Genomic DNA, 19,086 nt, shown 5'->3' with positions numbered 1-19,086 from the left:
ACACATACTTCAGTTGTGAGGAACTTTTAAATTAAAAATATCCAACTGATATACAACATATTTAACTCTTAATGTAAACTAATGTGTTTTGATTTTTTTTTTTAAGTATCTGCAGTTACAGTATCAGCACTTGTTTTGGGTTATTTTATTTATTGTGCACCCAGATTCTCATGATGGCTTTCCAGAGTTTGTGCCATCAAGTTTGTCAACTAGTGTTGTTCTACTTTCTTTGATAACATGATTGATAATGCTTGTAAGCAATTTATTAGTTTAAATCCCATTAATTGGTCAGCATTGATTTTCTAGATGAAATTCTTATTTTAGAATTTTAGAAAATAATTAGTTTTACATAGGAATGACTGATTTAGGGAGTTGAGGGCTGGGGGGGAACAGTGACAGGGAGATGTGAAAATTTTTATTTATATCCTAGTTCATACCAGGCTAGGTGTTGTGTGTGTTGTTGCGTGCTGTTCAAGCTGCTTCTTGTTTTGTTTTGTTGTTTGGTTGATTTTGTTTTGTTTTGTTTTTTTGTTTGCAACTTATGTAGTAAGAAATAGAAAACAAAGGTAATAATGTTATTGGCTGATGTATACAAAGAAGAAAGTGTTACTGAGCAGCAATCTTGCCCTTTTAACTTGAATACTGTACTAAGTGGGGTGACTTCACTCTAAAAAGGTTTTTCATATTTTTCTACGGAGTAACAGTCAGAGGTACCTGACCTCCTAGAAAGTAATTTCATATCAAATAGTTACACTTGGTGACTTCAAACAACTTCTGTTACAGTGCTCATTTAAATTCTAAAAGGCCTTCATGGCAGGTTTGTTCGGTGTTTTTTCTGGTATTTTCTTGACCAATAACATAATTTTTAAAGGAACCATGCCAGGTTATATTGAGAATTACCTTGCTTGTGAAATGGTAAAATGTTGTTGTTGTTATTCTAAATATAGCTATGTGGATGTCTCTCTCTGTTGCTGTATGGAAGTGAAATTGAACAGTTGGTTGCTTTTGTTTCACTCAATTTCTTGGCACAGTTCAAATGTGTTTGCCCGTCTTCCAATAAAGAGATTTAATAAATCTCAAAGTAGTTCAATAAAATACAAATGTGAGGATTTTTCTATTCTAGAAAGGTTATACAAATTGCTATTTAACAAATGTTTACATTTGGTCATTTGATTGTCTCTTCTTTTATCCATTCTCTCCTGTGTTGTTTATCCTTCTGTGTACATGCCTGTGTGTGTATTTCATGCACCTAATGTATAAATTAATGGCAGATGTCTTGAATTCTTTACATCAAAGTTTTATTCCAGGATTTGTTTTGACTCCTGTAGTACATTTTTGAAACTCCATTTTACTGAAAGTTTTCTTAGAAGATGTAACATTTTTTAAAGACCTTAATTTGAATATTTATTTTTTCTTTTATCTACATTCTCTGAGATAAATTGTACATAAGATTCCAGTAGAAGGTAGTATAGTATCTTTGAACCAATGAAGACTTTCTGAAAGGCAACTTACTGTTGCAGGAATATTTGGCATGGAGGAAGAAGAGAAGAAATCTAAGCTTCACAGAAATGCTGAATAGTTAAGAAATCAGAATTGCATTGCAGGGATTTTGAAGTGATCAGGGAGGATTATGATAGCATTATTCTAAACTGCAAATTGTTACAGAAGTGAAGAGAGGGCTTTAACTTTATGCTTTAGAAACTGTTTTGCTTCTCTTACTTTGAAGGCTAAATAGCAGGAGAAGTCATCTTTCTGTAAAGTGTCTGCATTGCTGAGAGCAAGAACAAAATGAGAGCTCTTACATTACTGACAAAGTTGAGCTGATTAACGGTTCTGCGCCAATTTGTGTAGAGTATCCAAAAGACCCTAGTTAAATACCTGCATGGTTAAGTTGTGAAAAATTGCTGATACTTAAGAAATTCTGATATTATTTAGTTGAGATGAAATCCTGAAACCTTTGTCAATATTTTATAGCAATGGTGGTTGAATTTTAATTAATTTATTTATTTAGATGTAGGTGCTCATTTAAAATTGAATATTTTTAAAATCTAGCTAAATGTTTTTTTGTTTTTCATGGATTTGCAAGGTGCACGGTTGTGCTGGTTGTATCCAGTTCCAGCTAGCTAGCAGGAGATCTTGATAATAATATTTCGCTTTTGTTTGAACTGACCCATTCATACCTGTTTTTCATCTGTCTTTGTCATGCCCTTTGGTTTAAATTTGTTCTCCTTACACCCCCAATTTTTTCCTTTCCTTTTTATTATAAACTCATGGCAGAGCCTGCTTGGTGAACTCATTCTGTTACAACAACAAATCCAGCAGCACGAAGAGGAAGCACGCAGAGCCGCTGGCCAATATAACACGGGCTCGTACCAGCAGAAGCGAAAGGTGATGGCTTAAGGGACAATATGTACTGTGTTCACACTAATCGAATGCTTCAGCCTCCTGCATATGAGATAGAAAAATCTAACTTCTAATTAAATCATGGGCCCAAATAATTATTATAAACAACTTCGGTACAGGTGTATAGTTGTCTTTCAGTTTAACCAAATTGCTTTTCAAGCAGAGTGTTAAAAGCAAAACAAATATTTTGTATCACTTTGAGTGCTCTCTACCTTTATAAAACTGTTACTTAAAGTTGATATATTAAAAAGTGCATTTAAGGAAAGTATGTGAATAAATATCCAGTTTACTTACTCTGCTGTTACTTGATGACTATAGCTATATCTTTTGAGAGTATAGCTATATGTAGGCAATACATCTCTGGGAACATTTTTTTCCTGCTTATAATATTACAAATCTGAAAGTGACAGCAGCTCTTTAATTGCCTGTGCAAAATTGTTTCTAAATACTCCTGTTAAAAACTCTGTGTTCATCAAACATATTGCTTGTCTATTGTCTCTCTTAAAACCTAGTTTATATTGATACACTGTGGTTGTTGAACATCCACAAGTGACTTTACTTACTTCATTTATGAACTATTCATTGTTATAGAGCTGAGGCGAATTGGAAATACTTCCTAATTTGGGATATTTTAGTAGTCTATTCTGTTATAGCCTACAATTCTTAACCACGTTTCTTTATTGTTTGCTTCAGTGCCCCCAAAAATATTTGATTCCTCATATCTTTGAACAGCTTTGGAATTGAGCACTGGATACAGTACTTACTCTTCTGTATGTTTGAAGATACTTCCCACAGAAAGAATAACACAGTAAATGGGAATTAAACTTTTAAGCAGTTGCATAGCTGCAGTTTTCATGACTTGCAGTGTTTTAACAGAGGAAATCACTTAAATCAATTAGTTCTCTGAAACTATACTAGCATTTTAAATTTAAGTATTTTTGAAATTTAGTTAGCTAATATTATCTCTGGATTTAACATAACTCTTATGTATTCCATCATCAGTTGTGAATCTAGACATCATATAACAATACAATGGAAATGCAATTATTTGAGATGATTTTTTATCTCAAAAGGTGTCCTACAAGAGTCAGAGGGATTTTTTTTTCTATCCTCACATTCATTCCCTTCCAAATGAGTATTTAGAAGAGGAGAGATGTCTTCAGCGGTCTAAATGCTCTCTATCTGTTCATGTCTTCTTTTTTTTTTTTTATTAGAGGTAACTCCTTCAGCCTCTGACAGATTGTGTACTGTTTATTCAGACCGCTGGAGTATAGAATAGTAGCTTGAAGTTTATGATCAAGTATATGAAGGCGTAAAAGCAATACATTATTTGATATATAAAAATGTATTGGCATAATAAAGGGAATTGGGGGAAAAAATGAGCTTGATATTACATTTGTTTCTGTTGGAAATTCTACCTTGTTAGCACTTTCTTGCAATTAATTCTACAATTCCCAAGCTGTGAAATAGCTGTAAGGGCTATCCCTGTAAGTGTTATCCTGTCCTCCAAGGCAGGTACTTCTTTGTGTTTTCTGAGTGTTGGAAATCTAACTGCCCTTGCATATAAAAAAAAAAAATCTTAATTTAGCATTCAGGTGTGGTGTTTGGTATCCACACCTAATGACAAGGAATGTCTCTCTTTTTTTTGTCACATTAATCTTTTTGCTTGAAGTAAGTTGAAAGATGTGGTAAAACATTTTCTTTAATATATTGACATGAGGTTATAAATCAGATTCATTTATCCAAATTCATCTTTGGAAGAAGAAGTTGTTACTGTCATTGAAATATGTCATTGCATGTCATTTTGTTGGGGCATAAACTAACCTTGTTTATTTTTTTTTAACTTAATTGGCTCTGCTTGCCTACCTGCTAGAGAAAATTACTGTTTCATTTCCATTCTTTGAAGTTCTGTTGCTTGATTTACTTGCACATTTTCTATTTTAATTTAACTACTCGATGTTAAATCTGCTTCAGTTATGAGATAATTCTTACTATTATTCAACTTATAATCAGGAGAGGGTATTAAAAGCAAAAATGTAATTGCTTCCTGTTGTTTTTTGTCAGTCTTTTGATAAATATTTAGCAGTGTAATTGATTATTCTTGTATAGCTGTGATGCACATGGTTGCTTCTTGTGTTTTGTGTAGGTATTGATATATTCATTTATAACACTGGAAATAATTGCAGTTCTTCTGTTGAAGATCAATTTAGAATTATTTATAGTCTAGTTAGAGAATAAATAGTAGTTTCAAAGGTACTGAATTTTCAGAGGCACGTACTTATTTTATACAACCTGTGACAAAAGTTGCTGGAAAGCAATCACTGTGCAAAGTGAGCAACTATAAAAGAATAAAATGTGAGCTTCTGCTAATCTTAGTAAATAGGTATCTGCATCTTTATGTGCAGGAATCTGATTAAAAATGGCCCTACAGTTTTCTTCTATTATAAGTCTTTATGGTGGCACTGTGGAAAGAAGGAGGCATCTCGATGTCCAAACCTGGCTGAGCTGGATTAAACAAAATTTTATGTGTGTAAATATATATATAGAGAGAGAGAAATAGAGGTATTTTAGCACTTAAGTTTTTTAAGTGAATAGAAATCCCAGATTAGTCACGTCTGACTGTTAGTACTTCAGAATGTTATGGTAGTTTTAACTTTTATTGGCAAATTAAAAAATAGTTAGCAATATTAGAAAACACTTCTTTACTGTGAGGGTGACGGAGCTCTGGAAGGGGTTGCCCAGAGAGGCTGTGGAGTCTGCTACTCTGGAGATCTTGAAAGAATGCCGTCCTGGATGCCATCCTATGCAGTGTGCTCCAGGTGAACCTGGTTGGCACAGGGGGTGGACTAGATGATTTCCAGAGCTCCCTTCCGACCTCAACCACTCTGCGATTCTGTGATTAAGAAGTGTATGTTGAAAATATTGTATATACTAATTGCGGCTAAATGTTCAAAGGATACCTGAACCAAAAGCTGAAACATAACGAACAGTTCTAGAATGATGTGTATTTTTAACATAACTTACCTAATTGTCCTTGACAGAATTATCATCTAGTGCTAGGTAATTCTTTGCTTCACATCTTGCAATGTGTAGCTGAGTGCAATATTTTTATTTACTGTGTTTAACATAAGTATACTGCACGTAAAAGACATTGCTCATGTGGTTAGAAATAAACCGCCTGTAAGTATGCTCTTCAAAGATGCATCAAGGCCCCAGAAATACTTTCAGAAAGAGCTTGTTTAAGAGCAGAAAGTGGGAAGATGCTAGCTGCTTTGAAAATCTGCACCAAATGGAAACTCTTTGTTCACCTTCTCTTTCCTTTATTTTCTTGCTTTTCCTGATACACTACACTATTCTCTTTGCCTTTCTAATTTTATTTTCCCCTTATGTCTCTTAGGTGTTTGAAGTGTGTGTATATGTAAACAAACAGTTACATACACTGTGCTGTAGCTGCAAGCATCAAATTGTCAGTGTGCTAAACTTCCCTTTCTGATGCACTCTTGCTATCACTTAACTAATCAGCAGAAAAGAAAAGAAAAGAAAGTTAATTTGCAATACTTGCCCTTTGCTGCTTGTGAATAAGAAAACAACTGGATGTTGATGGAAATATGAACTTGATTGCTTCCTGTGAAGTGCATACGTGATCCTGTGTATTATAGGTTTAATACCTTAATGTTGTCAATATGAATAATTTTGATTTATTGTTTAATCTGTAACAACTAGAGTGAAATTATAGTAACTAAATTGATTTATATTCTCTAAATGACAGATGTCATCTGCATGTTAGATAATCAGTCTTTCTGATGTGAAGCTAACTTGAGTTGTAAATGTTACAAGCTTTATTTAGAGATTAAGGCTTTTACCTAATTCATTCTTTCAGTGTGAAAGAATCTTTCAATTACCATTTTTTTCTAAATTTAATTACATCAGTCAACCATTAAGTTTCATGTTGCTTGTAAAGATTTACACCATATGGATTTGTATTGCACGGTTCATGCTTTTGTCTATGATATTAAAAATGGATTCATTTGAACAACTGTCTATTACATCTTGATGAACCAATTTGAAAAGTATCTGACTAAAAATGTCTCTATTGCATTTATGACTTGAACTTCAAAATGTTTTGTGTTCTAATAGCCTAATTTTTCCAGTTTTTTAAAGTAATTTAAATAAATCTAAAACTACCTTTCAAGACTGTCAGAACTATATTTTATGAAGTTGAACATGAATGTTTAGGATTATAATTCTGAAAAACAAATCTGAAATAAAAATCCCCTGAAAGTTTCAGAAATGGTGAACACTCACCTGAAAAGTACTTTCTGTAACAAGCAGGTGTTTTAGTGACTGCGTCTTATCAAGTACATGCTAATTCAGGACATAAGCATAAGAGATCCTGGGAGTTTGACCACATAATTGTATTTAGGCTAGTGACCATACAAAGTTGTTTTTCCCCTAAGCCCACTTTCCTACTACAAAATCTTGAAGGGTTAGTTTTTGTGTTTGCATGCATTGGAGTTTAGACCTTTTCATGTGATCCTCCTGTTGCAGATGGAACTTTCCATCAGCTGAATTTTAAATGCAAATTGAAGAATTTCAGTTGCTTTAAAATGCATGTAAAATCAATCTTATGTGAAATGAAGCTTTCAGTTTATGATTTGGTTACTTGCAGTGGATTAACTAAACAATGTGTTAGTAGCCATGATTATTTTTCTTTGTAGGTTTCTGACAAAGAGAAGATTGATCAACTTCAGGAAGAACTTCTACGCACTCAGGTAACTTTCTGAGTTACTGATGTCTTAAGTAATTATTTGTGTGCAGCAGTTTCAGATTTACTAGATTAATATACATCTGAAATATAAGATATTTGATAAAAATTAAGAACTGGAAGATTAAAAACCACACTTCAGTATTCAGGGTTAACCATGCTGGCCCAGACTACAGGTCAATATAATCTGTTCTTTCTTTGACAGGGGCTGACTGAATGTAAGAGGGGAGTGTAGGAGTAGGGGAAATGCATAATCATAATGTCCCAGAATATCTTCCTTGCTTTCAATGCTATAGATTCCTTAAATGTGGAGTATGCCAGGAGTGGAGTGCTGCTTCATTACAACTGATATTTCAGTTTTTAACTTGTTTTTCATAGGTAAAACTTTGCTAAACTGTACTTAAAACTTTGCTAAAATGTACTATTTCCATAATTATGACACTACATTTGTACCACTGTTTTCTAGCTCAAATACCAACGAATGCTTGAGCGACTAGAGAAAGAGAACAAAGAATTAAGAAAATTGGTACTGCAAAGAGATGACAAAGGAATTCATCAGAGGAAGTTAAAGGTACTTATGTGTTAACCATTAGTATAGAGATACAATGTTTTCTGTGATGGTATTCTAAGTTTTATCTGTTAATTAATATATGAACTTTTAACATTTGTTATGACACTTCTATGCTTTTTTGACATGTTAAGGCTTTTATATACCAGATTTTTTGAACTATATTACTTTGGGAAATGGGTTCAGTTGAAGAGCAGAAAGATTATCAGTTCTAAATAACTTATCTAAATGGAAAATATGAATTGTGGGATATTTTTTGTTTGTTTGTTTTTATGTAGCTTCACTATATTTGCTAATAAATATGCTTCCAGTTTTTCTTACACACACGATCAGGTACCTCCATGCTTTGTAATGAGCATTACTGAGTTTGGTAGGAATTTAGTAACAGAGTCAAGAAACATCTTTTAATGGTCCTGTATAAATCCATAGAGATTTAACCAGGTATGCTTTTTGCTTTTGATCAATATGGGTCTTCATCTTTCCTCTGGAAACCTGAAGACAAGAAGTTTTTATTTTTACCAAACGAAGTTGATAGTTCAATACCTTCCTTAATGCTTACTGTTCAACTAACTGGAAACTTAAATCTAGGTGTGTAACGGAAGAAACTCAGTTCAGCTTTGTACTTGGAAGCTGTGAAGCCTGAGCCCTGTTGGACTCTTGTGTTGTATATAAGAGCCCTGATTTTCTTCTTTCACAATGCATCTGCAGCTGTAGTATGTTTATCCACAGAAGGCAAGGGGTGACTTTACATGGTATTGTATTTCATAAAACAAATCTGTGCTGCAGTGTATATAGTTTAGGTTTCTAACTGTCTGTTATTCTTTGAGGAGAATATAAACATGCTTTTACGGTTGAATTTATAGTATGTACAGATGAAGTTGTCTGAAATCCAATATTTGTTCTGTTAGTTGGCTGAGTGTATTCTTTCTGCTTTTATTTTTGTAGAAATCTTTGATTGATATGTATTCTGAAGTACTTGATATCCTGTCTGATTATGATGCCAGCTATAACACTCAAGATCACCTACCTCGAGTAAGTCAATAAAAAGTCAGTTGTGGTTTTTTATTGTTTTGTTTTGCTTTTAACTTAAAGACTGATCTTACAATTGGATAGAACACTGGATTATCGTGGAATATAATTAAGAGTTAAAGTTAGGCTGTTTTCTTGGATCTCCAAGGGTTTTGCATAAATACATATTGCCCATTTTAAGTGTTGAAGTTTGAGAGTAACCAGTGCAATATGTTAAGTCTGCCTTGACTTACGGATAAAACCCTGTCTGGATCTGGATATAGCTGCTGTTATCAACCTTTTATTTTAAATGGTCTCACTCGCTATATCCCAGCCTTCTCAACTTTAAAAAAAAAAAAAACAAAAAAACGTGTTTTTAAGGTGTGTATCAGTAGAGCTGAGAAGGTAAAGGTGCCCCAGCTAATTCCCCACCGTAGTGCTGCTGTTGGAGGGGAGGAGGTTGCCTCGTCTTAACTGCTGGTGTAGTGGAGAGATGGGAATGCTTCCTGCTTGTGCAGCCGCCTCTGGCATTGGTGGCTTCTATAATGAGCTGGTAAGATGGGATGTGACAATAAGTCGTCAAGTCTTGGCCTTCTCCAGGCAGAAGCAGCATCTACCAGATGACTAATGTTGAGCCTTTCACCTGACTGAAAGGACTATGCACAAGCAGAGAAGCACTGGCTGCTGTGAGAACAGCAAGCACTTCTTCCTGTCATTAGACGGCCTGGCAGATTAGGCCCATAGGCTGCTGTATGGAGAGTGCTGTCTGAAGCAAAATTCAAAATTTTTGCTTGAATAAAAGTTAACATTTCTTCAGGGATTCTATATTTAAGCAAATGTTTTTGTTGTCAAACATAACACAGCCAGCATTGGTATGGATTAACACATATTTAGTCAGCTTTTGTCTAAGCTTTCATAATGGTCTGCTGAAAACCAGTGGTTGTTTAAACTTTCTCTTAAGGTGGTTGTTGTTGGAGATCAAAGTGCAGGAAAAACCAGTGTGTTAGAAATGATTGCTCAAGCCCGTATATTCCCTCGAGGGTCTGGGGAGATGATGACACGTTCCCCTGTTAAGGTAAGAAATGTCATATCTCTTAATCAGTATTTACTTGTTTATTTATTTGTATTGTACTATCTCTGATTAAGCTATTACTTGAAGCGTATGTGAACATTCATTTATAAAATGGCCTCTATCTAAGCAGGTGAGTTGTTAGTTAATGAGAAAACTTGGTCAGGCCAATATGAGATCTGTATATACTGCCAGAGTAGTAGTAGTTCTTACTGTAAGTACTCCTGTATTTACAGTGCCCACTGTATAAGTAGTTCTGTGCTGAGTAAGCATTACATACGTATGTCTGCCTGCAGCGGGAAGTATAAAAATGTCATGTACTTCTGATGTTTCTCCATGTTAGTTTTACCATGCTTTCTCAAGTAAGGCTTTTACCATTCAGGTAACCCTTAGCGAAGGTCCCCACCATGTGGCTTTATTCAAAGACAGCTCTCGGGAGTTTGATCTGACTAAGGAAGAGGATGTAAGTATAAAAAGAGGTGACTGGAAGTTAATGTGATTTTTAATTTTCTGAAAATTTTTTATCTTTATGGGCTGTTAGCCCCTGTTTATTTAGAGTGAAGTATGTTCACTGGGGCAAGGCATTATATTAGATGTTACATTGTCTCTTAATAGGATTTTTGGCTAGTACTTAGATGGGTAGAATGATGTAGGAGGAGACATTCTGGGGAGTATACAAGGGTCTGCAGGTAATCTGCAGTTTAGTGCCCCATTTACCAAACTAGTTATTCAACAAGCATGTTTTTCAGATGTGTATGAGACATACTCATTCATGTTTATAAACAGATTTTGAACAATCCCTAAGTAAAGGGGTTTTTTTTATGTTTGTCATTTTTCTTCTGTCATGGTTGGGGGAAATATTATGTCTGATATTTTGCTTTTTCTTGAAACAGCTTGCAGCTTTGAGAAATGAAATAGAAATCAGAATGAGAAATAGTGTGAAGGAAGGGTGCACTGTTAGCACTGAGGTAAGGCTTGTGCAGATATTTGCTACTAAATGTTTGACATGTATATCTTCTGTAAGTATTCTTCGAATAACAGACTACAGCAAATCCAATTTGTATACACTTAATACTTTGTCCTACACAAAGTGTGTTTGAACTGTTAAAATCAGTTTTATATCACAAATATGTGCATATAAAATTGGACCTATTTAAAATTGCAGACTTGCTGGCTTAAAGTGTATGTAAATATGTTTATTTTGTGTGTTAAGTACATACAAAGTAGTTCTGTGTATGTATAAATATTTAATTTCAATTTTACTTCACAGACTATATCCTTAAGTGTGAAAGGTCCTGGTTTGCAGAGAATGGTATTGGTTGATTTACCTGGAGTAATTAGTGTAAGTATGCAGTGTTTAAAAAAAAAAAATCTTTAAGATCTGTAGGTAAAGTAATGTTATTACCGAGAACATTAACTGTTTTTGTTTGTTTTTTCCTTTTTTATATCTTTCTGTTTTCTTCTTTCCTTTAACTATATATCTCTGTGTAAAAGACTGTGACATCAGGTATGGCTCCGGATACAAAGGAAACTATCTTTAGCATCAGCAAGGCCTACATGCAGAATCCTAATGCCATCATCCTTTGTATTCAAGGTAACAAGAATCTAGATGGATATTCAAGTGTCAGGTTTTTGTTGTTGTTTTTGTTTGATTTTTTTTGGTTTGTTTTGTTTTTAATTCTAATTCTTACGTTCCTTTTGGAAAATTCCTGATTATTTCCATGCATGGAATTTATACAGTGTACAAAGCAGCATGCTATGAAATGCCCGTTTGTAAATTTAGGCATCTTTTCTGTCAGTGACAGCAGAAGCTTTGATAAGATTTTTATCATTAAAAAGAAAATGGTGATAGTAATCAAATTCAAGATTTCTACAAAAGTGCTTTTGGAGGTAACAGACAGTGAAAGAGATTAATATTTGAACAAGCTGGCAAATAGTGTAACTTTTAGTTTTGGTGGGAACTTACACTAGTACAATGAAGTTAAATTTTTATGATACTAGGAACAAAGAAAGTTTTCACTGTGTGTATCCGAAAGTTAAATACATGTGTAATTTTACTGTTTTACAGTTGTAATATGAAACTTATTTGATGCCTACCGTATCTTCAGTACTGTGACTCACCTTATATAGTCCCTAAAATATAACTGTTTATTTTAGATGGATCAGTGGATGCAGAACGCAGTATTGTCACAGACTTAGTCAGCCAAATGGATCCCCAAGGAAAAAGGACGATTTTTGTGCTGACTAAAGTTGATCTTGCTGAGAAAAATGTGGCTAGCCCAAGCAGAGTGAGTTTAAACTTTTTTTTTCATGTTATGATGGCTAAAGTCACACACAGAAAAATGTTTGAGGCTGTCAAAATTATTGATCTCTATTCAATATGACTTTTTTTTGAAGTGGTTTCTGTTTTAATCTCTCTTAGGCTTTGCTTTTAGTGGTCAGTGACATGATTTCAGTCAAGTTACAGCTTGGGTACAGCATGCTTTTGTAGTGATTCCTTTCAAGTAAGTGACCTCAGGAAGTGGAACCTGCTGGGAAGGCTTTAGGGTATTCTTGGATAGGCTTTTTCACTTTATTTCATGATTTGTGATGTTATGCCTTGTTTGTTTTATGCCTTCTTATATTTCTTTTTTTTTTTTTTTAAAATATCAGTAGAACTTAAAGTCCCTTGACAAACTGCTTCTTAGAGTAATCTATGCTTACATACATATGCAGCTGGCTGTAAAACTGCACTGAAGGAAAGAATATCTCTATGCAAAATTCACCATGTTTTTTTTATCCTTTATCTTCATAGATCCAGCAGATAATTGAAGGCAAACTCTTCCCAATGAAAGCTTTGGGTTATTTTGCAGTTGTTACTGGAAAAGGTAAAGAGAGCTCTGGCTCTGCTTATTTTCTCTTTAATAGCAGAGAAAACTGTCTAAATAGAACTGTTGCAGCACTCTTTTCTTTCTCCAGGAAACAGCAGTGAAAGCATTGAATCTATTAAAGAGTATGAAGAGGAATTTTTTCAAAATTCCAAGTTGTTGAAGTATGTTGGAATTTATTCCTTTTACTAAAATGGGCTTGTGCTGGTAAATGCTAGCATTAGTTTTTCTTGTTGAACATGTTATAAAGATTGCAGTGCAGAAGTGCTATTTGAGATGTTTTCTGCTTAAATTAAGCACCTTGTTGAGGTGACAAAGCTAGTCTTGTTACCTAATACTCACTGTCAGTGAGCAGAGAGAAAGAGAGATGAGAGGATGAAAGAAAAAAGCAAAGCTTTCTTCTTGTGAAGAGAAAACGGGGTCCAGGAAGCTTGGGTGTACATGGAATAGTTTCCTATAGCTATCTTTCTTTACAGGACATCTATGCTGAAGGCACACCAGGTGACAACAAAAAACTTAAGTCTTGCTGTGTCAGACTGCTTTTGGAAAATGGTGAGAGAGTCTGTGGAGCAGCAAGCAGATGCTTTTAAAGGTAAACATCAACTTCAAAAGACAAAGTGAAATAGCAACTTGCTGTTAAAACAGTTCTTCCACAAGCATGTAATGCTGTTTAGCCATCATGCTTGGACAATTGTTTTATATATTTTGTATGATGACAACTACTCATGACATGACAATTGCTTCATTTCATCTTTACAAAAGCACGATAAAAATAATTCATGCTGTAAAGGACTTGCTGTAAAAGCTGAAGGAGTCAATAATTGTGAAGAAAACAAATTCAGGCCTTTTTTGGGCAAAGCACAATTCCTCCACTACCTTCAAATGTGTTTGAAATGGCATTCTCTGTACAGATACCATCTGATCAGCTGGGTCAGTGCAGAGTTGTAAGTTGAATGGGACTCTTGCCACCCTTTCCACTTTGTGGTGTGTGAATCCTGCAATTTGTAGAAACGATGTATGAGCACAGATGGTGGAAAAAAATCATTCATTTATAGATGCACTTGAAGTTTTTGGAAGGTTTGTCATACGCAATATTTGTTGCAATTTTAGTAACTTCTAAACTATAAATATTTCTAAATAAAATATAAATTTCTAAATAACATATAAATTTCTAAAAATAATCATGAAGCACATGTAGACAATTTAAAAAGTTAAGGCCTGTTTTCTGATTTCTTTTTGCAGCCACACGTTTCAATCTTGAGACTGAATGGAAGAATAATTACCCCCGGTTGCGAGAGCTTGACAGGGTATATTACACTACTGGCTTAATTTGTTTGCTACAAAGTGCTTTGAAGACTGTGGGTTAAAATTCATGCCCTTTAATCTCATTTGTAAAGGTTTCTTAAAATTAGCATAAATTACCAACACTTTAAAATGTGAGGACAGTGTAAACTATTCTAGGGGAAGGAAATACTGAGTTCTCCCATAGCACACTTCAAAGTTGTAGTAATTTAATGCTTAACAAGTCCTTCACTCATCTAGTATACAGTTAATTGACCTAAACTGCCCACAGGAATACATCTGTTTCTTTGTGATCATGATTAATAGAACTGACAAAGAGACGTTACATTCCCTGCTCTTTCCAACAGACAGAGTAACAAAACAATTATGATCCCGTTCTCTAATTCTTTTATAGAGACCCTGAATATTCAAATGCCATGCCTGGCCAGAGGCATGCAAGAGATGGGTGGGAAGATGCATGGTAAACCAGGGTAGCTTATGACAAGCACATACATTGTCCAGAACATGATCAGAAGGTACCATTATAGGCTTAAAGGCCCAAAGAAAAAGTTTTTTGTTACTCTTTGCATAAAAATGTGGTCAAACTGTACTTAAAATAAAATCCTATTTCCTGTTTTTCCTTTTGCATAGAATGAACTATTTGAAAAGGCAAAGAATGAGATTCTTGATGAAGTCATAAGTTTGACTCAGGTTACACCAAAGCACTGGTAAGATAGCTTCTCTGTTTTTTAGTTAACTAACAGAATTTACCATTAAAATATAAAGGGTTTACTAATAAAATTATCCAATATAGTTAGGAAACTGTTTTTCTTAGGACAATGTATTATTATTTCCTTTGTCGGTATAGAAGTGTCCAGATTCACAAATACCTGTAGAATCCACTGACTAAAATTATGTGATACCAGTTAATGTTTTGTTTTGTTGTTTCAATATACAGTATAATGAACAATAGATATTTTTATGATTCTCTTGAAATACCTATTGAGATTAAAGGGAATGGTCATGTTAAAGATGTTCATTTGAAGTTTGAATCAATAATTCCTCTTAACTTCCTGTTTTGGGTTTACCAGCGTGCATGTCAAAATAACACATAGCACCTTGTCGAGGGGAAAAAATGATTTGTATCCCTGTGAATTGGAGACTTGTAAGTTGAAAGATGATTTAATTCCTGCCGGTAAAAACAGCTATCTCCTTGGTAGCCAAAATGAAGTAGCACCTTAATATACTACCCTGCTCCTCTGTAAGGCACACTTAGGTATGAGAAAGAGAGAACTTAGCCTAAGTATTTTAAGTGTAACATCATTTCATAGTAAAATCACTCTAGATGCAGTCTTAGAGGAGAATGGCCAATGAAAAGGATTGCTTTGACAGCCTGTTTCATAACAGACAGTTACAGTTTCCTTTAATGCCTTTGCCTTCAGTGACCTGAATTGAACTGTCACTTGGTTATTGATTAAGAACCAAGGTAATATGTCTGGCTCTTAATGTCATTAAAATAAGTCCAGGCATGCAAGTGTGATCAGAGAAAGTGGTGTAAGTGCTGTATTAGTCTATTTCTGTTGTAGTCCAAACATAATGCAGTTTTGTCATTTTGTTATTTGCTGCTATTGGCTATGTAATAGGTGCTGAAGTTCATTTTATGTTGTGGATTGGGTAGGTTGAACTTCTCAACTTGCTTCATTATTTATCAAATCTGGGATGTTTGTTGGCATGTTCCCCACCTGCCGTGCATATGGACACACACAGTTTGCATGGTTATACTGTTACAGTTAAAAGGTGCAAGGAACCCTTATTGTGCAGTAGGAGTCAAAAGTCTTGTTGAACTGAACTTCTGAAGCTGTCTTTTCTGCCAAAAACATTGTGTAGCTTTGTCCTCAAATCCAAGTGGATTTGGGATGAAGTTGTGCACTGATGTTAAGGAGTATTTCCTGTGTTCTATAGTCCTTTGTCAGTGTTTCTAAGAAATTGAATTCACACCCTTTAGACAGTTTCGTTTTGTTTTGGAAGCCATCATAGATATTATAACTTTCTATTTTAGGGAAGAGATTCTTCAGAAGACATTATGGGAGAGGGTATCTACTCATGTGATTGAGAATATCTACCTTCCAGCAGCACAGACAATGAACTCAGGGACATTTAACACAACTGTGGACATCAAACTGAAGCAGTGGACTGACAAGCAACTGCCTAATAAAGCAGTAGAGGTTAGAATTTAAGTGGATTAAGATGTTTCAGCTCTGTAAATAAAGTTGTGCTTCATTTTCCTATTTACCATGTCTTTTATTTAAAATTTAAAAATATGTATCTGTGTAAAGCCTGTTAAAATGCAAGCATAGGTCCAGAGAAGTAAATTGATGGTTTGAAAGGCTATCTGCAGTTCTTACCAGCTTACATGTCAGAGAAAGCTAGCACAGTCTTGATGTCAAGAAGAATGTACAGCATGAACATCATATTTTGTTCTTCTGACGAATTTCTCTGTTAAAGACAGGAGGAAAAAAAGCTTTTAAAAGCTTAAACAGCTCCTTCAAACTAGGTATGTTCATATTTTATAGATTTATGCAAGTTTAACAGAATTTAACTCGCTCCATAATGAAGTAACCTTTAGTGTTGACCTTGTAGTAATGGATAAGACAGCAAAGGAAAAGTCAGTGACTTATGCTTGTACTTTGCTTTCAGAATGTATGTAAATTGTTGTAGGAACTGTAATAAGTGTTCCTTTACAGGTTGGTGCATGGTATAGTGGTCTGCTTCAGTAGGTGTTGTCTTCTGACTTTCTAGGTTGCATGGGAGACGTTGCAAGAAGAATTTTCCCGTTTCATGACAGAGCCAAAAGGAAAAGAGCATGATGATATCTTTGATAAACTGAAGCAAGCTGTCAAAGAAGAAAGTATTAAGCGACATAAATGGAATGAGAGAGCAGAGGATAGTCTGGTATAATGTAGTGGGTTTTTTCATATTGTTGCTAAGTGCTGTTGAAATCCTTTGACATAAGTTGCATGTTCAGTATCTTTGTATTCTTTAAATGTGAGAATCGTTCAGTATTAGCTTATTTGCTCTGTTAAGTATAGCCACATAAAAAAACGTTTCAGTGCCATTTTTATAGATTCTACTATCTAGAGGGATTTCATGTTGTTTGTTGAATTTTTTTTACATTACTTATGCTAGGCTATACCAAAGGGTCAAATTAAAGGCACAAGAAAATATTTTTGTTAGTGCTTTGAAAGCCTTTTGAATAAATCATGTGTGTCCAATAAATGCTGTTGTTTTAGACATCAAAAGGTGAAGAGGATATCAGAATTAATTCTGTGTTGCTATATTGCTTTTTTTGTGGTTGTGTGTTTTTTGGGTTTTTGTTTTTTTTACTAAATCCTGAATAAATTACTTATTTTATGCTAAAAATATGTTCTGTATTGCAGCGAGTGATCCAGCACAATGCCTTAGAAGACCGGTCGATATCTGATAAACAGCAGTGGGATGCAGCTATTCACTTTATGGAAGAGACGCTCCAAAGTCGTCTCAAAGACAGTGAGTTGTGTGATATATTCTGGTCGTGTTCTTTTTAATCTGGGCCAATTTTCTCATCACTGCAGTGCAAGATTTTGTATGAGTACAACTGAGATAGTAGAGACAGTTTAAGGTGGCACTGATACTGATGCAAATACTGGTCAAAATACAGCCTGAATAAGCTAGTAGTGCTCTTCCTTTTGTAATAAGTAAGGCAACCAGTAGCTAAATGATAGAGAGATAGAGAATCAAAAAATGGCACAGAACTATGTAAGAGGATTGCATAAATTCAGGAAAATAGTTGGTCCAATTATGGTTATCAAGCATAATTAATTTTGATGCAAGTTGCAACAAGTATGATTTGAAACTCATGACTTGAAATATGGAAGCTGTAAACAACGCTGTCTCAGTGGAGGGATGACATGTTTCTTATATACTTCCTTGAAATATCTACCAGTGCCCATTGGCAGTCATTTTTTAATTTTAATAAAAGATATCTGACTTGTGGCACAAAATATCTATTCTTCATCTTGAGTCTATTTTTAGAACTATAAATTTAGCTGGTTGCATATATTTCATGTGATACTACCATGTTTCTTTTTGTAGCTGAGTCTGTTATTGAAGATATGGTGGGTCCAGACTGGAAAAAAAGGTGGATGTATTGGATAGGCCGCACCAAAGAACAGGTAAAAGAATAGGGACTGGGGAAGAATATAAAGGAAAAAAAATAAAGTTAAAAAATAGAAATAAAAAAAAACAGTTCCTTGCATTTAGAAAACTTTGATTATTACTAGGTCAGTTTTCAAAAATACCAACCCTCTTCACAGAATTTATGATTTCAAAAACACTCTTAGGTTTAAATACTTTGCAATTGTTGTTGCTTTTAATTAAGTTTTAAACATTACACCCTCTATATATTTATCTTACAGATAGATACTGGTTTGTAAACTGTCTTCTATTCTTCAGTTGAATTACATCTGTACTATTATACTATTGACCTGGATTTTATTCTTTCAATAGAGAGAAATTGATGAAAACAGGGTAGAAGTCACTTTTAAGCAGAAGTCTTGTGCAGTTTTCTATCGTGCTCCATTTGGATTTCATTAATATGTGACAGCATTATCACTGGTGTTGTCACAGTTGTATCTTCTGATTGACTGTTTTCATCATAACCTCTCTTCTCATTTACTCCTTTGGAATTTGCTTTTTTTAAATTTAAATAGCACCTTCATTTCAGTGCCCAGTGATGATGGGCTTTTTATGTTACTTTTTCTAGATATTTCTCAAACTGAATCATACTTTAAAGAAGTAAGTAAAATTTAACAGAATACACTAGAGAGTAATGTTTCAGAGGAAGGAGTTTTACAGTTAACTGTGCAGCCAGGTATGGGAGAAAGGCAGTCATTTCAGCCTATCTTACTTGAATTTTATGAACAATGACTTAAAGATATGAGTCCAGTGAGTTAAAGACCATGAAGACTTCTTGCTAGCTGATAGGCAAAGCTGACAATTCTTGTTGGTTTCAGAAAGCCTATGGTCTGATTTTTGTTTTGATTATTCTTTTCCTCCTCCAGTTAGTATCAAAAGAAAACGGCACAAA

General features: G+C 34.4%; 1 protein-coding gene across 4 annotated transcripts in view; it reads left to right on the top strand.

Moving 5' to 3' along the window:
* Window positions 1-19,086, top strand: part of OPA1 (OPA1 mitochondrial dynamin like GTPase) — a 53,091-nt gene that overhangs the window by 11,138 nt on the left and 22,867 nt on the right. For 2 of the 4 annotated variants that reach the window (XM_083849493.1, XM_083849492.1), the window contains 19 exons: window positions 2,278-2,388; window positions 7,122-7,175; window positions 7,635-7,739; window positions 8,682-8,768; window positions 9,706-9,819; window positions 10,196-10,276; window positions 10,707-10,781; window positions 11,084-11,155; window positions 11,308-11,407; window positions 11,971-12,101; window positions 12,608-12,680; window positions 12,772-12,844; window positions 13,157-13,272; window positions 13,923-13,987; window positions 14,613-14,689; window positions 16,021-16,186; window positions 16,761-16,913; window positions 17,399-17,507; window positions 18,093-18,172. In XM_083849493.1, coding sequence (XP_083705619.1) covers window positions 2,278-2,388; window positions 7,122-7,175; window positions 7,635-7,739; window positions 8,682-8,768; window positions 9,706-9,819; window positions 10,196-10,276; window positions 10,707-10,781; window positions 11,084-11,155; window positions 11,308-11,407; window positions 11,971-12,101; window positions 12,608-12,680; window positions 12,772-12,844; window positions 13,157-13,272; window positions 13,923-13,987; window positions 14,613-14,689; window positions 16,021-16,186; window positions 16,761-16,913; window positions 17,399-17,507; window positions 18,093-18,172 — 1,842 coding nt within the window. The remainder of the gene's footprint in view (window positions 1-2,277; window positions 2,389-7,121; window positions 7,176-7,634; window positions 7,740-8,681; window positions 8,769-9,705; window positions 9,820-10,195; window positions 10,277-10,706; window positions 10,782-11,083; window positions 11,156-11,307; window positions 11,408-11,970; window positions 12,102-12,607; window positions 12,681-12,771; window positions 12,845-13,156; window positions 13,273-13,922; window positions 13,988-14,612; window positions 14,690-16,020; window positions 16,187-16,760; window positions 16,914-17,398; window positions 17,508-18,092; window positions 18,173-19,086) is intronic. The other 2 variants (XM_083849495.1, XM_083849494.1) reach the window with 1 other exon arrangement.

This window comes from Anser anser (assembly GCF_964211835.1).
Source record: "Anser anser genome assembly, chromosome: 9".
Lineage (NCBI taxonomy): Eukaryota > Metazoa > Chordata > Aves > Anseriformes > Anatidae > Anser > Anser anser.
Note: the sequence above shows the minus strand (reverse complement) of the source record. Positions and strands in the feature narration are given on the sequence as shown.